At 35.8% G+C, this 17,415-nt stretch overlaps 1 protein-coding gene across 6 annotated transcripts in view; it reads right to left on the bottom strand.

Moving 5' to 3' along the window:
• LOC126978106 (stromal interaction molecule homolog) overlaps positions 1 to 17,415 on the bottom strand; it is a 77,380-nt gene continuing 59,965 nt past the window's right edge. For 4 of the 6 annotated variants that reach the window (XM_050826828.1, XM_050826829.1, XM_050826834.1 and 1 more), the window contains 7 exons: positions 16,757 to 16,924; positions 15,862 to 15,996; positions 14,809 to 14,932; positions 13,457 to 13,519; positions 7,407 to 7,497; positions 5,888 to 6,040; positions 1 to 5,164 (listed from right to left, as the gene is read on the bottom strand). In XM_050826828.1, coding sequence (XP_050682785.1) covers positions 4,810 to 5,164; positions 5,888 to 6,040; positions 7,407 to 7,497; positions 13,457 to 13,519; positions 14,809 to 14,932; positions 15,862 to 15,996; positions 16,757 to 16,924 — 1,089 coding nt within the window. In that variant the 3' untranslated portion in view covers positions 1 to 4,809. Of the gene's footprint in view, positions 5,165 to 5,883; positions 6,041 to 7,406; positions 7,498 to 8,914; positions 13,520 to 14,808; positions 14,933 to 15,861; positions 15,997 to 16,756; positions 16,925 to 17,415 lie in introns of those variants that run through there. The other 2 variants (XM_050826830.1, XM_050826831.1) reach the window with 2 other exon arrangements.

Here is a 17,415-nt window from a genome sequence, read left to right as displayed (position 1 = left end):
TTTTTAAGTACCAATTTATTAGTAACTTAAGAAGTAAAACTACCACGATTGTCTTTTAGCACTCAGATCATCGTTTCTCCACGTTTGTGGCGCGATTCAAATTACTTCTTAACAACTGAAAACGGGGTGTGACTTCAATCTCATTGTACTCTTGTGGACTTTAGCAGTCTTTCCAAAACTATTCAAACAAATATTGAACACTCGTCCATTGCATCTCTGCGATAAATAATTGTTTAATAATTAAGATTCTCCGAATTGAAATTTTGAGTTTTAATATAAATTTACTTGATTGATTAGATAATGCAATAATTAATAATCCTTTAAACTTCCTTTAGTAAAAATAATATCCTGTACAAAGGTGTTACAGATTAAAAAACGTATAATTTCTAAGGCCTAGTTCACATACAGAGAACGATGGCGGTCTAAGGCGAGATGACGTGATAAACGTGTATTCAATCTTTTATTTATATTTATGGTAAGATCGTAAATACATATAATTATAACATTACATTACGCATATTAAAATACTGACAATTTATGGCTGCAGAGGAACAAATAGATAAAATACAAAGCCATCTCGTAGTTTTCAGTCTAACGTTGTTTTAGCACCAGATTTTCTTAAAATTAATCAAATATTATCCTATTGGGCAACACCACTATCATACTAACCAGGGAATGGTGCGATCATAAAACAGTGGACGTGTAAAAATCATTGTAAATACAAATAAGGCCGGTCCCACACCGCGCGTTAGCTAAATCCTACCCGCACGTAAATTTATTTCATTTTGAGAAGTAGTACTAGATTTAGTACTGTTCACACTGCTGTCCCCAGAAAGCGTGCCATCAACAAGACAAGGTATTTAAACAGTTAATAGCTTTTTCGTAGTCATCGAAAAGTATTTTTGCGAATCTATTTTGGAATCTGACACAACTTAAACGGGTTGTCGCTTTAATTTGCAAAATCACTCCCAAATATGCTTGTGCACCCGTGCTGTTTGAAAGTAAGTAAATCGAAAAGTATTTTTGCGAATATATTTTGGAATCTGACACAACTTAAACGGGTTGTCGCTTTAATTTGCAAAATCACTCCCAAATATGCTTGTGCACCCGTGCTGTTTGAAAGTAAGTAATAAGACAGCAAACACAGGCCTCACAAATTTGAATAAATTTAGAAACACACTAGCAAAGATTTAAGCAATATGTAGTATAGTACAATACCACCACCGAAAATACTAACAATCATTAAATCTTTTTCGGAATATTTATCTTTTCCTTTAGAAGTTTATATAAATAGTTAAGACATATTTAAAATAACCATTCTGTACAGCTACTAAAATATGTTTTTAAACGAAGTTTACTTGACTAATCAAACGTTTACCCAGACGCTTACTAACGGGATGTAGATTTTGACGTTCAATAAGTGATTTTAAATCCTATTTTGAATAAAAATATTTTAATTTGAAACGCGCAGTGTGTGACCCACCTAAGTAAACAGCACAACCATTAAGACTTAATATAGTTTGCGACATCAAAACAATTTCCTATCACGAATTATTGCCACGAATTTATATAAAAAAAAACACTTTCGGATTTTACTGGTATTTACAATTAACAAAGTTTCTGCACACAAAAATCCACTAGCGAGAACATTGCTAATTTGAAATATCTCAGGAAAACACACTAAACCTACTCATATTTTTCATTTAACAAAATATTGACATCTAACTATTAACGGATCATTTCAACAATAAAACCAATAAATTATAAGAGACGCGCCCGTAATTAATATTCTCGATAGAATATCACACGTTCTTCACCCGACAACACAATTAATTTTTGTTATTGCTACCGACGATGATCCGTTAAAAGTTTTGTTCATGTCGAAAATAATTAGGATGATAAAATATGAATTTTAGGAATACAAATATCTGTGACATAAAACGTTCGTCCTTAAATGATTTCTAGCATCACTCAAAAGTAAAACTAACACATATGGTATCTAAAACAAATATCTCACTTTACGATATTGGCATTTCGGTACCCCGCGATCCACAGTAGGTACCATTGTGACGCAAATATTAATGTCAAACGTTCGATGCCCGCGGCGCGATAAAACCTAGGTGCGGTAGTGATTCATGTGGATTTTTATTAGGGCGTACGTATCAGGATCAAACCCCATCGCATTGCACCCGCCACCCTGAGACTCACAGGTGGAACGCGTGCCTGTATTACAACGTGATGTAAAAGTTATCGATAAGGGCACGCTCTTCTTCATTTTTATAGAAAACCACAAGCGGTTATGTTGTAACCAAATATCTACCGCACCGATTGTTTATGGCACGGAGCTGTCATTCGTATAACACACGCAACGATAATAAAAGTGAAATGTCTCATATAACTCTATGTAAGGCCGCATACAGATTATACGATTACTATGTGCAACGCAACTAAATTCCAAAAGTGTTAAGACTTCCACCTAATCACTGTAATCTTAATCCAATAGAACTGCTGTTCTATCTGGAGTTTGGCGAAGCGAAAAGTAGCCAGCAGAAATATTGCTATTTCTGCATATTCTTCATTTTGAAGTGTAGTACAAAACGAGGGATGGAATAATAGAATAGCTAGAACCCTTCATCATAAGTGTGAAGGATGATAGTTCCAGTAGTAGTTCAGATAAATCTATGAAAGTAGAAACTTTACAATCAGATTTTGATTATAACGACTAGTGTGGTATTCTTCCTACATGTCTTTTATTTTTATGCTCACATCAGCAGTGTAGCGGTCTTCATAAAATATTGTTCTTGCACTAAAAGAGAAAGAAGCAAAGAGCTCATGTCTCATTAATCTGTCTACTAGAATTATGTTATAAATGACTGTACAAAATTAAAAAACCAAACCTAATACCGCTAAAGAATTATCAAAAAAAAAATTCATACCTAGAAAAAGTACCAAAATTATTTATTCCTACTTAGTTGGTAATGCCATATGAAATTTGCCGCCTCTATATATTCAGCTTTTGGTAAGCTAGATTATAGTAAATTTCTAGGCATGCTCATTTAAAGTGATATGCCCTTTGTAATTTTGTTTATTGAAGAGTTGATGCAATTGGAAGGAGAAGCAAGAAAATATATATAGACAGGACCCTGGCAAAGGAAGGTCTCTCTACCTTGCATGTGATTGTAGCTACTTACATATGTTGAAGAAGTATTATTGTCTGTCACCAACACGATTTTCTATTTCGATGTAGATCCAACTCATAATTTGCAACAGGCAGTCTAAGTTGTATACTTTAACTTTGTACTAAGAGAAAATGTTGCGTTGCAAAATACTGTACGCGGCCTTATATTACTTCAAAACATTTTAAATAAATATTCGTTAAATTATCATCGTAATAATAAATACTTTTCGCAGTAGTATCACAATACAGTATTGTGGTAGTGTATCATAACAATTGAGGATTTGAAAAATACCTACAAAAGATTGTTCCTACTTAAAACAAGTTCCTTTTCAATTGTAAATTATTAGTAAAATTCTATCAACACAATAACACAACGTTCTTGCGCCAATACTAACTATAGCCAATCGAGTTATCAGAAAACGTATCTTATCTGTGATTGGCTAGCAGATCTTGGTCGTTTGGGCTGTGTTCACACTGCGACTATTTTTATTTAGTCTGTGTTTAGATGTCATGCTTGTTAGACGTTCCCACCAAATTGGGGATCGAATACTGTGGTTTCATGGCTTGACATTAACTATAGACTTTTAAATTATTACCGTTGAGGCTATAATTTATACAATATTTATAAATTTATTGAATTAGGCATTATTTTTGCGAAAATCCACAATTATCCAATTATTGTGATTTTTATTATGAGACTGAGTCTCGAATTTGGCGAGTCAACACATCCTGAGCATGTCTCTGGAAAAAAGGCCTCAGGCGAAAAGACGTGTCGAAAAGAGAAAATTTTTAGCAGAATTTGCACTCAATAAAAATCACAACATTTGGATATTAATAAATATTTGTACCTATATACAGTAATAATTGATTGATGTATCTTCTATTATAGATGTAATACGTCGTAGAAAGTTAAAACACTAAAAAAAAATTAAACGTCGCAATGTGCAAAACGCACAACGCACCTTACACATTTCCGCAATGGCCTTGTAACGAATTTTTCTGTACATGTCATTTATTTGCTATTTGTCACAGAGAAAGCACTGTACTAGCTCACTACAATGAATAACACAGTTACTAAGGATTAAGAATCGTTTAAACTGTTTATACTTATCGTCTTTACGCATAATAAAGACTATGTTATTGGCATCCAGTGCAACATATTTCACTAACTATCATTTGCTACTTATTCAGCTACTCAAATAAATAAAAATATCGAAATTGAGTCTAACATTCCATTCTAAAAAATACACACAACAGGAAGACATTGTCATTTAAAATTAAATAAGGGCCTATAGAAAAAAAATTCGACTGTCTCATAATTTACAATAAAATCCGTTTAATGATCGAATAATAATAGAAAACTTCAGACAGGAATATGTTATGAAAAAAGTATCTATGGATTTATTTATATTTTTTTTATGTTATTTATTTTAATGGCAAACGAGCGCGCGTACCAACTTGCAGCCCCTGATTTCGTACTATAAATAAATTTAGGGCAATGTGTGAAATGAGTACGCAATTGCGTACACGTACGCAGTTGCGGACTTATTTAACGCACAGGCCATAAGTATACGGTATATGCACGTGATGCGTTCAACGCAGTCTAATAGGGGGCAACACTGAAGCACTAATCACGCAGGGGTCTTAGCCTTCTTCCCAAACGGCAAGTTGATTCGTCTACGGCGCGGTTTCGCGATAGCTTCGTCTTCCATTATAGAGGAGTCAGTGGACTCTTCTTCTGGGGGTGTATTGCTTGAGGGCACTGACTCGACGCTTTCCGCTAGGGCCTTTTGCCTGTTGAAGGGCCTCGGAGGTGGTTTCGGTTCATCAGGGTTGTAGGGGACGATGTCAGTGCTGCGGGAACGGACTATCTGGGTGGGGGCGGGCCTTCGCGGCGGAGGGAGGGGCCTAACGGATGCGCGAAGTTGCGGCTGAGACTGCGAGTGAGGCGAACGGGTGAGGTCTTCGGCCGGCCAGTAGTTGGCACTGGAAATAAAATGATGTGAACATTAATAATAAGTAAAAGTCGCATGTCCAAGTTACGTCAGTTGGTGCTGGAGCTGCTGCTTCGACTGCCGAAGACAGCAAGCGTCGCAAATATGTTGGTCTCAGTGAGTCATCTTTGTGCCGTTTGGTGTCGAGACACTTGGCCCGTGGGGCGGTAATGCTGCCAGTATTCTTGGTACGCTTCCATGTAATGATAGTTTTAATTTTATGTAGTCATAGTATTGTAAATATAGTTATAAGATTTGTTTTGTTTGAAAAGGATATAATAAGTAATAGGGCTTTATTTAAGACAATAAGAGAAGAGACAAGCAGGAAGTTCAGATGATGGTTATTGATACGCCTCGCCCATTACAATGTAGTGCCACTCAGGAGATAAACCCTAAAATTCTGAACGGTAGTACAATTGCGCTCCTCACCTTGAGTTTTTGTTGTAGACAGACGTTAGTTAAGTCACATTTGCCCAGTAATTTCACTAGGTAATCGATGAAATAATCCGTGAGTCCCTTTAAACTATTTCACATATATTTTTCTTCCACAATTCTCAAAATTATTTAACCTCTCCAAATCGAAAATGGGTAGGTGCAAGTAATCAAAAATTCATGTCGAATATATTTTTATACAATCCACCTTTATGCCCTCATAAGGCTTCTACTTCAGTTCGATGAACAGAGATTCTGCTGTATATATTCTGTGATAACTTACTTATCTCCGCCCAGTACAAAGTTCACGGGCTGCTCCCGGCGCCGCTCGTCCGCCGGACTCCTCCTCACGTCCCCGGAGCTCCGCCCCTTCTCTTCTTGTTTGCGATCCTTGCCCTCACGCGTTTCCTGCGCTAGCCGCTCCTCCAACTGCAACCTACAAACATATATATGTAATTTATATTTGTAATAATTATCCTGTACTACAATATTGATGAATTTTTTCGTGTGTTTATATTCAACAGATTCCAGGATTTTTCAATTTTAACTCCCCGGTTTACAACATCAACAACATCTATCGAGGACAATAATGTTGTCGTTTGTCGGACCGGCTAGTTGATAGATAAAAGTGTAATCGTCTGTTGGTGTGGACACCATAATAATATAAAACATATTATCAATGCCGGATTAAGTAAGCGTGGGCCCGTACTCATAGCACATTAAATTACCCTTGATGGTAAGGCCATTAATCTGATATGAGTTTGAAGTGGAAAATAAATACAATCCTCAGGAGCCTAACGGGACATGACGTAAGTCCATAAGTCAAATTTGTTCCAACCTCGTTCGCAAACAATATTAGAAGTTAGTTATAATATAGAATATTAATTCGATTGTAGATTTTAATAAAAGTTTAGTCATTGCCTGCCCTTGGCCTGTGCTTCCCCGGGGCATAAAAAAAAGGAAGTCCCACACCTAAGATCGTAAGAGGCGACTAAGGGCATTTAGCAGTGGGAGGCTTCTTTGCATAGGAAGCCAGCTAGATTATGGATTAGCCTTTTTCTTCCGTGAAGCATTATTATTATGTTTCAGAAAAGCGCCGTAGCTAGTGAAATTACTGGGCATATCAGACTTTACATCTTATGTCTCAAAGTGACGAGCGCAAGTGTAGTGCCGCTCGGCAGTGGCACTGCATTGTAACGGGCAGGGCGTATTAATTACCATCAGCTGAACGTCGTGCTCGTCACGTCCAAGTTTCACCCAAAAGATTACACTGATATAACTACTGCTGACATAATATAACACAGCCCAATAAATTATTTTGTAATTTACGAGTGTGTAAGTAACCTTGGTCCTTGTAGAGGTATATAACGGTTTGCATGGTTCCCGTACGGAAGAAATAATAATGAAAAGACTAAAACTAACACAAGCCTGAAACAAGAAAAAAGGATGTATCCGGTATGACGCAATCGTGATTAGAATTAGAAAATGCAGAGACATTTTGAGACTTTCCAGCACGTTACATTTTACATACAGATTCAAAGTTTGATAATAATTTGAACGAGTTTTCTTAAACTGACGGACGGATCGAATTTTTTAATATCAGAGATATTTTTCTCGGCACGATATTATTATTTCATCTTTGCAGGTCTATAGTCGCTTTGTCCACCATTGAAAGGGATATAATTTCAAATTTTATTTTTCCAAGCGATGCCTGTATGGCAGAAATTGTATAAGGGCTCCCCTACTATTTGAAGTCACCTAAGTGTATATTTTGAAGCTGTGTATAATAAAAATATTTATACCTAGCTTCGGCCAATCGAAGGTCCAACGGATAGTGTGGTGCGTCAGTTTCACTACCCGACGAGTCCTCCCGCCATCCAAAGTTGTCGGCCACTGTAATATGATTTATTATTAATCATAAAAAAAAACTTGAATAGCATAATGATGTGTAATTTATATAGCAATGGCAGAAAACGTGTTTCAGTGACACACTAGGTTTATAAGCACCGCTGTCGCTGATTGGCTTAGTTGTAGACGTCGACGTACTTACAGCGCGTGGTATTGGTCAAAGATTATAAGGAACGGGGTCCACCTAACTCTTATTTCGATTAATTAGTTCTGAGAGATTCTCTTTCTGAAGTTTTTTAAAATGGCTTGACTAACTTACCAAATAAGTACAAGAAAAAATTATGCAACTTAAAAAAAATCACACAATCGTTTTTCCAGCATTTATCATACATTTATAGCCCTGACATGGAAATGTGAACAAAGTTTGGTCTATTTTAGTACAGTTATAGATAAAAAATCATACATACAATGTTAATATTGATTAAAGCATATTTTCATATTTCATTAATTGTATTTGGGTTAGTTCATTTTACATCTGTCAGTATTTATAACTATAAAAACTGTACCACATTATAAAAATTATTAATCGTACATATGTTTTACAAATTATTTCCAAACCCGTGTGTTATACAAAGCATGTATGAAGTAAAGCTAAAAGTAATAAAAAAGCATATTCTTACCTTTAAACAGGCTGCCATAGTAAAGCTACTATAAAAAAACTTTGCACAACTAGAAAAACTAGGGAGTTGGCGAAATAAAACAAAAAACACAATCGTCAAAAGCTTTCAAACGTGCAGGGTTGTAGTTTAGTTCTTTGGTCTATAATTGGTGCAGGCAAATATAATCCTTATATACAAAACGAATATGACACAAAAGCAATTGAAACAAAAATGAACAACATGCAGTTCTAACGCCACAAAAGCGATGATAGCTTCTTTCAACTGACATTAATTTATTATTTATTTATCCAAGTATCGCAAAATTACAATAAATGCCTTATTTTAACCCAAAAATATTAACTTAACAACCCAAAATTTAAATGACGCTTCTCTTTTTCTTTTAAATATATATTTAATGTAACATTTTTAATTCTGCCTTAATTCTATAACAAAACCACCTGTAATTTTAGGGAATTAGGCATACTGTAAATTATTTTATACACATATATTTAAGTCGTACAATATTTTTTAAAAAGAGAACTTTTGATATGGCAACACTAAAGAAGTAACAATAAAATTACATCCCGTGTCACTAAATTAATTAAAAAAAAAAAAACAATAAAATCAACAATATAATACTACATGAAGCACACACACACACACATGCAAAACACAAGACCGACACCCAAAAGCAGATGGTATGAGACGACATAGACGATTGTGAATAATTTCATACATGCTTTTCAACACAAACGGACTCGAAAAAGCCTGAAAGCTTCCTACCGATTGTGAAGTGATTAATATAAAATGCAAATAATTTATTCAACAAAATAATATAAATAGTACAAATTATAATAAATAACGCTGCTTTTCTATATATAGATATAATTAAACAATAACTAATACTTACAATATTTATTAAGGCTGTAATTAGTGCTATACCAATTGAAAACACTATGTGATGATTATTAAACTGTTGTCATAGGAACAACCGACATATTTAGGCGAAGTGCTTACTGACATTATTCTTTTTATACGTGTAATAAGTACGCGCGTCCGGTCTGTTACTCGGTCAGGGTCGAACTGAAGTCTGAACGCATTTAAATGTTGCCAATTTAGATAAGATTTTCCACTAAAACTGGTAGTATTAGTGGAGACAATTTGTTTTTAGTAGCTATGATAAGGCCAGAGGCAAGAAAACTCTGATTATGAAATTAAATCTTAATGTAATAATATTTTTTTCAAACTTATTTTATTTATTTTTCATATTCAACACCAATTTTATAATACTTTAGGATATCATAGTATTATTTTCTTTCGCAATAATAAGGTAACCGTTATATTTCTCATACTATCGTATGTATACCCAACGCCTTTCGTAGGCCAAGCACTAAATAAAGCCTTAACATAATAAATATAAGCTGAAAATTACTAGATTACATCAAATTAAATTTGAGGAAATATTATATGTAAATTAAATCCAGCACAAACCTTGAGCGGTACCAGAATATTGCTTGAAGTCGTATACAACATGTCTCTTGCGGAAATAGACAGTGTTCTACATTATGAATGAATATAAAGCAATGTTCAACCGCTGGTGCGCTATTGACAACAGCGCATTAATATTCCTCACCGCTCAAGAACCATGCCGCTACACTTAGGACTATATTCCAATGGGACACCACAGTCTGTAAGCTAACAAACTAGACACCATACAGAGACACCAGATGCATGACGCGTCCGAGCTGGTTGCGCCACCAAACAGAAAACCAGGCGAGTAACTCTCTATAGAGCTGTGTATATTTTGTTGGTAGCGGGGACTGGTTGCGCCACCGTGGTGTCCCAGTGAAATATAACCCTTAGCACACGTATCAGATCTTCAAAGGAACTGCTCGACACTTTATATTTAATTGTGCATACAAAAAATTGTGATATCATTGTGTACACAAAAAGTATCATATCTATGTCATAAACAACAAATGCGCCCGCAGTGCGATTAACAATCTGCATCAAACATCTGCAGCTTGTTCAGAATATAACAGCAATACAATAGAGATACGTTTAATAGAATATACAAATTAAGATCTTCAAATAACATAAAAAACTTATTCGATTAATTGACATTCGGCTCTTCGAGAGCTTATCGCAATCATCTATATTGTAGACTGAGAAATTGGGAGCCACATTCAAAAACTAAAACTCATAAATCATAAAGTTGAAAAATAGCCCAAGATAAAAGTTTCCGGGACGATACGACATGGGTGGACACCTTCAAAAAAAGCGCGTACACCTTCCTTAAAGGCCGGCAACGCTCTTGTGATTCCTCTGGTGTTGCAAGAGAATGTGGACGGCGGTGATCACTTAACACCAGGTGACCCGTACGCTCGTTTGTCCTCCTATTCCATAAAAAAAAAGATAAAAATTGCAGTCAGGTCTGATTTGAAAACTGGTACATAGAAACAGTTAGAGGATCTAGTTGGCAAAAGAACGATTGAAATCCGGATACAGCTTGGAATAAGTTCAGCGTGCCATCTTCAATTAAATACCTACTAAGTAACGGCCTTTAAAACGTCCACATATATCAAAATAAAAATTAAGAGGAAATAATAGCCTAGGACTTTTTCAGATTTAAGAATTCTAAAACAACATGCTGTCGCGCTAACGCGGGCGAGAATTGCATCTAAAGATTTCATTTAATTTATCATTGCAATTAAAGATCCTTCGCAACACATATGCCAAGAAATACTGACGATTTTCTTGGTTTTTGAAAGCAGTTGAAAACGTACAATTATAATATTCCATAAGTGACCATTTTATAACAGGTGCTAAACTTACAGCTGAAAGATTTTAAAAAACCGCAAAGTCCTCATAAAACTCTACCGGCTGTGTAGTTTAGGTGCAAAAGAGCTAGAGATATTGGCAATACTGTTTCAACATTTTCTGAACGGTTAACTGTTTTAACTGCCTAAGCGATAACTGTAGTAGCTTTTGTTTACACTGTATTTTTATTATTATATACCAAATAAATATTTTTTCTTGTTACAAAAAAATTTGAGCCTCTCAAAGTTATAATTTTAGTTTAAAATTTTCATAATACGTTAAGTACAATTACATCCTTAAATATAACTTAATCTTAACTATGTTATAAATAACCATACCGATTTATAATCAATGCAAAAATTTTTTAATTTAACAACTCCCACTTTTTAAAATATCACAATACTTGTTTATATTTTAGTTACTAAATTTCTAAAATATAAAATGTGGTAACTATTAATTGACTACTACGGAATAATTTTCGAAAATTTCTCCACTTTAACGCTATAGGTTTTTAAAAAAAAAACATGGAAATAGTTTTCAGGTTAATATCACAATATAATTATTAACGGCAAAATAAAATATGAACTTGAAAAAGTATTAAGTACTACCTATCTACTGTTAGCGCGCGAGTTGAATGCAGTCGGGGTCTGGGGTAAAGAACGGAAGTATCTCCCCCCGCTGTCCGCACACCTCGCCTCGTGTGTCTACAGTGTAGTGTTGTGCCGTAGTCGCCGCTTACAGTGTTAGTTGCATACTAAATTTGCGATTCTGTGTTATATTTTTGATTTTAATAATAGCTGATCCAAGTCCGTTCCAAAAACAAAAAAAAAGTGCGCCAAACACGAGAAATGGCGAATAATGTTTTAGAGATGTGTGTTGAAGAAAGGTAAAACAAAATTTTTTGATTTAATTATTAGGTTAAAATAAACTTGAAACATTTTTGGAGTTATACTTCTTTAGGCGCGAGTTATGAAAAAAATATGAGAGTGAAATTTTAAGATGCGCGCGCATCACTGTAACACAAAAGTAACAGGTTGAAGTTGGTTCCTAAAATTTTGTTACGTTTGGGTCATTCTTTTTTTTCCCCTTTCTTCGTCCATTATTAAGGCAGGCAAAGGGTTCAAGCCCATACAGCCCTATTCATTATTTAAAATTTAATTGTCAAAGCGATCTTTGCGAGATTTTTACAAAATTGTTCTTTCCAAAAAGGTAGAATAGCACAAGGAATAAATCATTTTAAGGATTTTTGCTTAGTTAGGCCAAAGAAGTATAACTTCTTGCGTGCATACATAAAGTACACACACACTTTTTTTTAAATTTTTTCCTGAACTCTGCATTCAACTCGCGCGTTAGCTGTATCTCCTTACCAAAATATATTTGAAGAACATGCAGTATTTAATTATGTATTCCGGCATTAATTATACATTTGATTAGTTAAGGAGCTATAGCAGTCAAAGCACCTTATAGTCATAGAAATTATTATTCAGTTTTAACATGTCTATATTTATTTTATTGGAATGTCTCTTAAGGTATTTAGCTGATTGGAAACGCTTAGTACGTGCTCAAATATTTAATTACTAGCTAGCTTGATTGTGCAATTATTAGTTTTCCGTCTTACTTTACTGACATATTCAATAGATAACTACATTATTTCATTGTTGGGAAGATTATTTGCTTTTTTTGTATTTTTTTAATTATATAAACACCAGTGTGCGCAGGCGCAAACAAGAATAAAAATTTCACATTTAACTAAAATTAGTTTTTAAACTGATTTGTGTTGTTGGGCATCAAGCTGTGCATTATACAAAAGAGATGTTAAAAAGAAAATTCCAAAAATAATTCAGTTTTCAAAATGTGTACAAATTAATGCTGAACTATTTTGGGTATTGCCGAAATCTCGATAGGTATATGACGGGCACTGCAACCACGGCTTAAAGTTATCAAAATTTAAAACGTACCATTCAAATTGATAGAAAAAGTATTTTTCCGCATAAATATATTTATTTAAGCGGAATATTTATCAATATAATAGAATAAGTATCATAAAACTATACCCAAAAGCAATTTTTCAGACATGAGACAGATATCAGACTGTGTTGCTCATTCATATGTATACAATTAGTTATTTTAAAGTGATAACCCTCACTTCTGGGATTAATTATGCAAATTGAATTTGTAACCAAATATATTAATCGGGTCCTGTCCGCGGGCTCTTATCAACTGGGCCAGCCTGAGAGTTTAACAAGACGTGCCAAGATTTACAAACCATGCGTCACTCGAACGGTTGCCTCAGTTGGTATGAGCACTCGGACGGAACCGGAGAGGTTCTGGGTTCGAGTCCCGCATCGTACATATATTTTGGTTACAAATTATTAATATAACATATTAAAATAACAAATTGTTTATGTGTGTTCTGTTATTAAGTCCTGAGAATTTATTTGTGTTTAATTATTTTCTTGAGCACATTGTAAGTATGCAGGGGCGAAGAGGTTCCTAGTCGCTGTGATCGTAGACCTCATCCTTACCTGAGCCGCAGAGTGACGTGTCGTCGCCAACACTCAAATCGTCCTGGGAATTGCTTACGCGAACTGAAATAACATTAGTGTATGTAAGAAGACATCCTGTTTCGTGAACCCGTCAAATTCAGTTTTTAGACGAGGCGGGCATGGTAATTGATATGCCCTGCCCATTCTGCCAGGCCATTCAGGAAAGGCCACTCTTGAAAAATCCAAAAATTCTGAGCGGCTCTCGACACCATGAGACAAAAAGATGTTTAGTCTCATTTGTTCAGTAACTTCATTTTTTGAATTCCAATTCTTATTTTTTGTTTAAACAAAGCCCCAACATGGTGTTTTATTCCACAGAATATAATAGGATGAATATTAAAATTAAATTAACATTTGAGAAATTTTTCTTCTCTTAGCAGAAGTATAAGTACTTCGTAGGTACATATGAACAAGAAAAGTAAGTCTTGGTAGACTTTCTTACCACTGAGTTACCTGTGATAAATTTACCAACAACTTATCTTAATAATCTTTCAATAACTGTCACTTGACCGTTGGGGCAGTAAAGTCCCCGAATGGCGACCACGTACCGGAAGACGCAGTGTTGTTAGACAAGATGGACCAACGATCTGGTCAAGATCGCCGGAATACGTTGGATGAGGGCAGCGCAGAACCGATCGTCGTGTAAATCTTTGGGGGAGGCCTTTGTCCAGCAGTGGACTTCTTCCTGGCTGATAACGATAAACTGTCACTTGTTCTTTTTAACTCCACAACCATCTCCACACGCTATTCCTCAAAATTTCTCGCAAACTAGCACATACTACACAAACCCTTATTCTTCTTCTGCACCACCCAGCAGTTCATTCACGACCATAAGAACCAATACATATGTATGTACATCTTTTCTTGGAATAAACAATTAAACGCAATTATAAAGGATATAATAAATAAATGGCGTCGTCTCTATTTCCTTCTCTTTCACACATTATTAGCTTTCAATCACACGTCCTGTCCATGTATATTGCAAAAATTATGATATATATACGTGCTGGATTATTATAAATAAATAATCGGAAATATGATATCATAATATCCTGACGGCACAGGCTAAAAGTCGCCATTTTTAATGCAATATTTAAATTAATCAATTTTACAGAATATAATAATAAATTGAGCTCTCTTTATTTTCTTCTATGTGAGATAATAATAGCTCTATATCACACCTGTCGGTATATATTGCAAAAAATACGATATACATGTTGGATTATAATAAATAAATATTCGTAAATATGAAACTATACTATGCTGACGGTACAGGCTGAGTGAGACGCCATTTTTAATGGAGTTTTTATACTATCAATTGTTATTATTACCTTTCCCAGCGGGACGACCGTTGATAGTACGATAGAGTTGGCTTTCGAGGAACTGCAAACCGTTGTTGTTGATAATGTTGAACCCGCACATGCGCTCAATCTGTTTCCATCTGTGCATACGCTCCTGCAAAATTGATCACTTTTATTGAAGTGAAAACTTGAAAAAGCCGCGTTAGGCACTTTATGGTACGGGAAAATGTTATGGATTCGCGTCACCGACATGCGACACCGATAAAAGCGATAAATAATTAAAAAAATATATTAATATATACAGTTAGATACTTTTTAGATGGCTGAAATCTCATGAGTTCGCGTCACCAAAATGCTTATAGCAGTATATCTGTAGCTATACAGCTGACGTATTGTGCAACATTGGTGTTGTGTATATCTTATAAGTGAAATTGAATGAATTTTGTGTAAAGTTCAATGTGTATTTTACTAGTGGGAGGCTCCTTTGCACTGATTGCTAGATTATGGGAATCATGGCGCCGTAGCTAGTGAAATTACTGGGCAAATGAGACATAACATCTTGTCTCAAGGTGACGATCGCATTTGTAGCACCGCTCAGAATTTTTGGGTTTTTCCAGAATCCTGAGTGGCACTGCATTGTAATGGAGAGGCCGAATCAATTACCATCAACTAAACATTCTGCTCGTCTCGTCCGTTACAATCATAAAAAAAAACAAGATGACTGGTGGGGAAGAGGTGGGTATAAATACTTCTCGAACGTTCAAGTGTTTAAATAAATGCAGCAAAACTAAACTCATCACTGATAAATTGAACATTTAATTATTGATCATCGCAGAAATTTGTTTTTTGTCATCATTGACAGCTTAGCTTACAGCCATACCATAGTAGTCACAATGTGCTCATTTTATTGTAGACTTATTAGCAATCCAAAGCTTTATTATTCTGTGTAAAGGAACCTTCCACTGGTAAATGCCCTTAGTCGTCTCATACGACACCCTTTGGCCTGAGACTTCCCTATTCTTTTTATGCCCCTGGAAAGCACAGGGCTAATTGTTCCTGTTTATTAAATTCAACCACGCTTACCTGTAATTCATGCGTAACTTCATTGAGCGCCGTCCGAGCCTCCACAATGGATCTGTCGACGTCATCTATGGACTTCCCATGAGTCGAAACAAATGCACCAACCAGACTAGAGCGCTTCTTACGCAACTTTTCGCACTGAAAATTTTCGACACGTGATATGATATGCCGTTCAGTGAAAAATAATAACAAAAAAGTAAATAAAACAAAATAAAAAAAGAGTTTGATGTTAATATTAGGAAGGTAAAATGGATGAGGGCAGCGCAGGACCGATCGTCATGACGACCTTTGGGGGAGGCATTTGTCTAGCAGTGGACGTCTTCCGATTGAAATAATGATGATTATGGTCATGTAAGTTTTAGGGTCCCATATACAAAACATGATCTCGTGTTACCGTCTATAAATATATATTATTTTAGAAAAAAAACATAATTCTTCCGCATAAAATTATAAACATTCAGGGCCACTCACTATTGCACATTTTCTTATTTAACGCGAGATCACGTTTTGAGTATTAATTGAGGGTTTAACAGATGCTGATGACCCGTGGTAAATTTGCTTCCGCTGCAACTCTATAAACTTCTGACGGAGCAATTGAACGAAAAAATCGAGTGCACTATCGCGTATCTTGCCTGCTCTTTTTTCTTTGAATAGCGCAGTTCTCTGATCTCTGACACTCCAACCGCTTCTAGATCCACCGGCAGAATTTGAACACATTTAGAAGCATTAGAACTTACTCTACTTGCAGTGTTCGGCTGGAACAATAATCACCACACCAATTTCTACCCTAAAGTGCACTTCTCACCTAACTTGTAACCTCGTGAGTCAAGCGCAGCCGTTGGAAGACCGTGCATACTCCTAGCAGTGATTCTCAACTTTGCCTATGTGCACCTCTTACCGCTTCCCTGGCTTGTTGAAGCTGCATATCGGCCTGCTGCTTCTTCCTCAGATATGCGCGGTTCTCGACCTCGTGAGTTAGCTGCAGCCACTGCTGGAGTCCCGGAGGTGGGGCCCAGCATCGGTCCTCCAACTCTCCTTCCGCCCTCCGAAGTTCTGCTCTGAGCATCTGTTGGTCAAAATTATTTACATGTTGAATGTAACCTACATTTCTTCTACGTTCCTTTTAAGTACAAATCCTGTAGGCTTCATTTAGTGCTTCACCAACGGTCAGCGTTAAAGTCGGTCAAGCGTAGCAATAAGACAATATGTTATGTTTTTTAAAGTGATAACCCTCACTTCTAGGATTAATACACAAATAAAATTTGAAAAAAAATTTATTTGTGTTTACAAAATTTTTTGGAACGATGCGGGATTCGAACCCACGACCTCCGGCGTTCCGTGCCGGTGCTCTAGCCAACTGAGCTAACCGTTCGAGTACCGCCTCGCTATAAGATTCTGTTTGCGTAAACATGTGACATAAAATTTTGTTTTTCAAATTTTATTTGCGTGACAATAAGAATACACATATGAACGCGTACAGTGCAGCGGTGTAGAATCGCTACGTCACACTGACGAGAATTGTCGATCGAGCTCGTTGATCCGCTGACGCGTAATGGC

The sequence above is a fragment of the Leptidea sinapis genome, chromosome 47 (assembly GCF_905404315.1).
Source record: "Leptidea sinapis chromosome 47, ilLepSina1.1, whole genome shotgun sequence".
Lineage (NCBI taxonomy): Eukaryota > Metazoa > Arthropoda > Insecta > Lepidoptera > Pieridae > Leptidea > Leptidea sinapis.
Note: the sequence above shows the minus strand (reverse complement) of the source record. Positions and strands in the feature narration are given on the sequence as shown.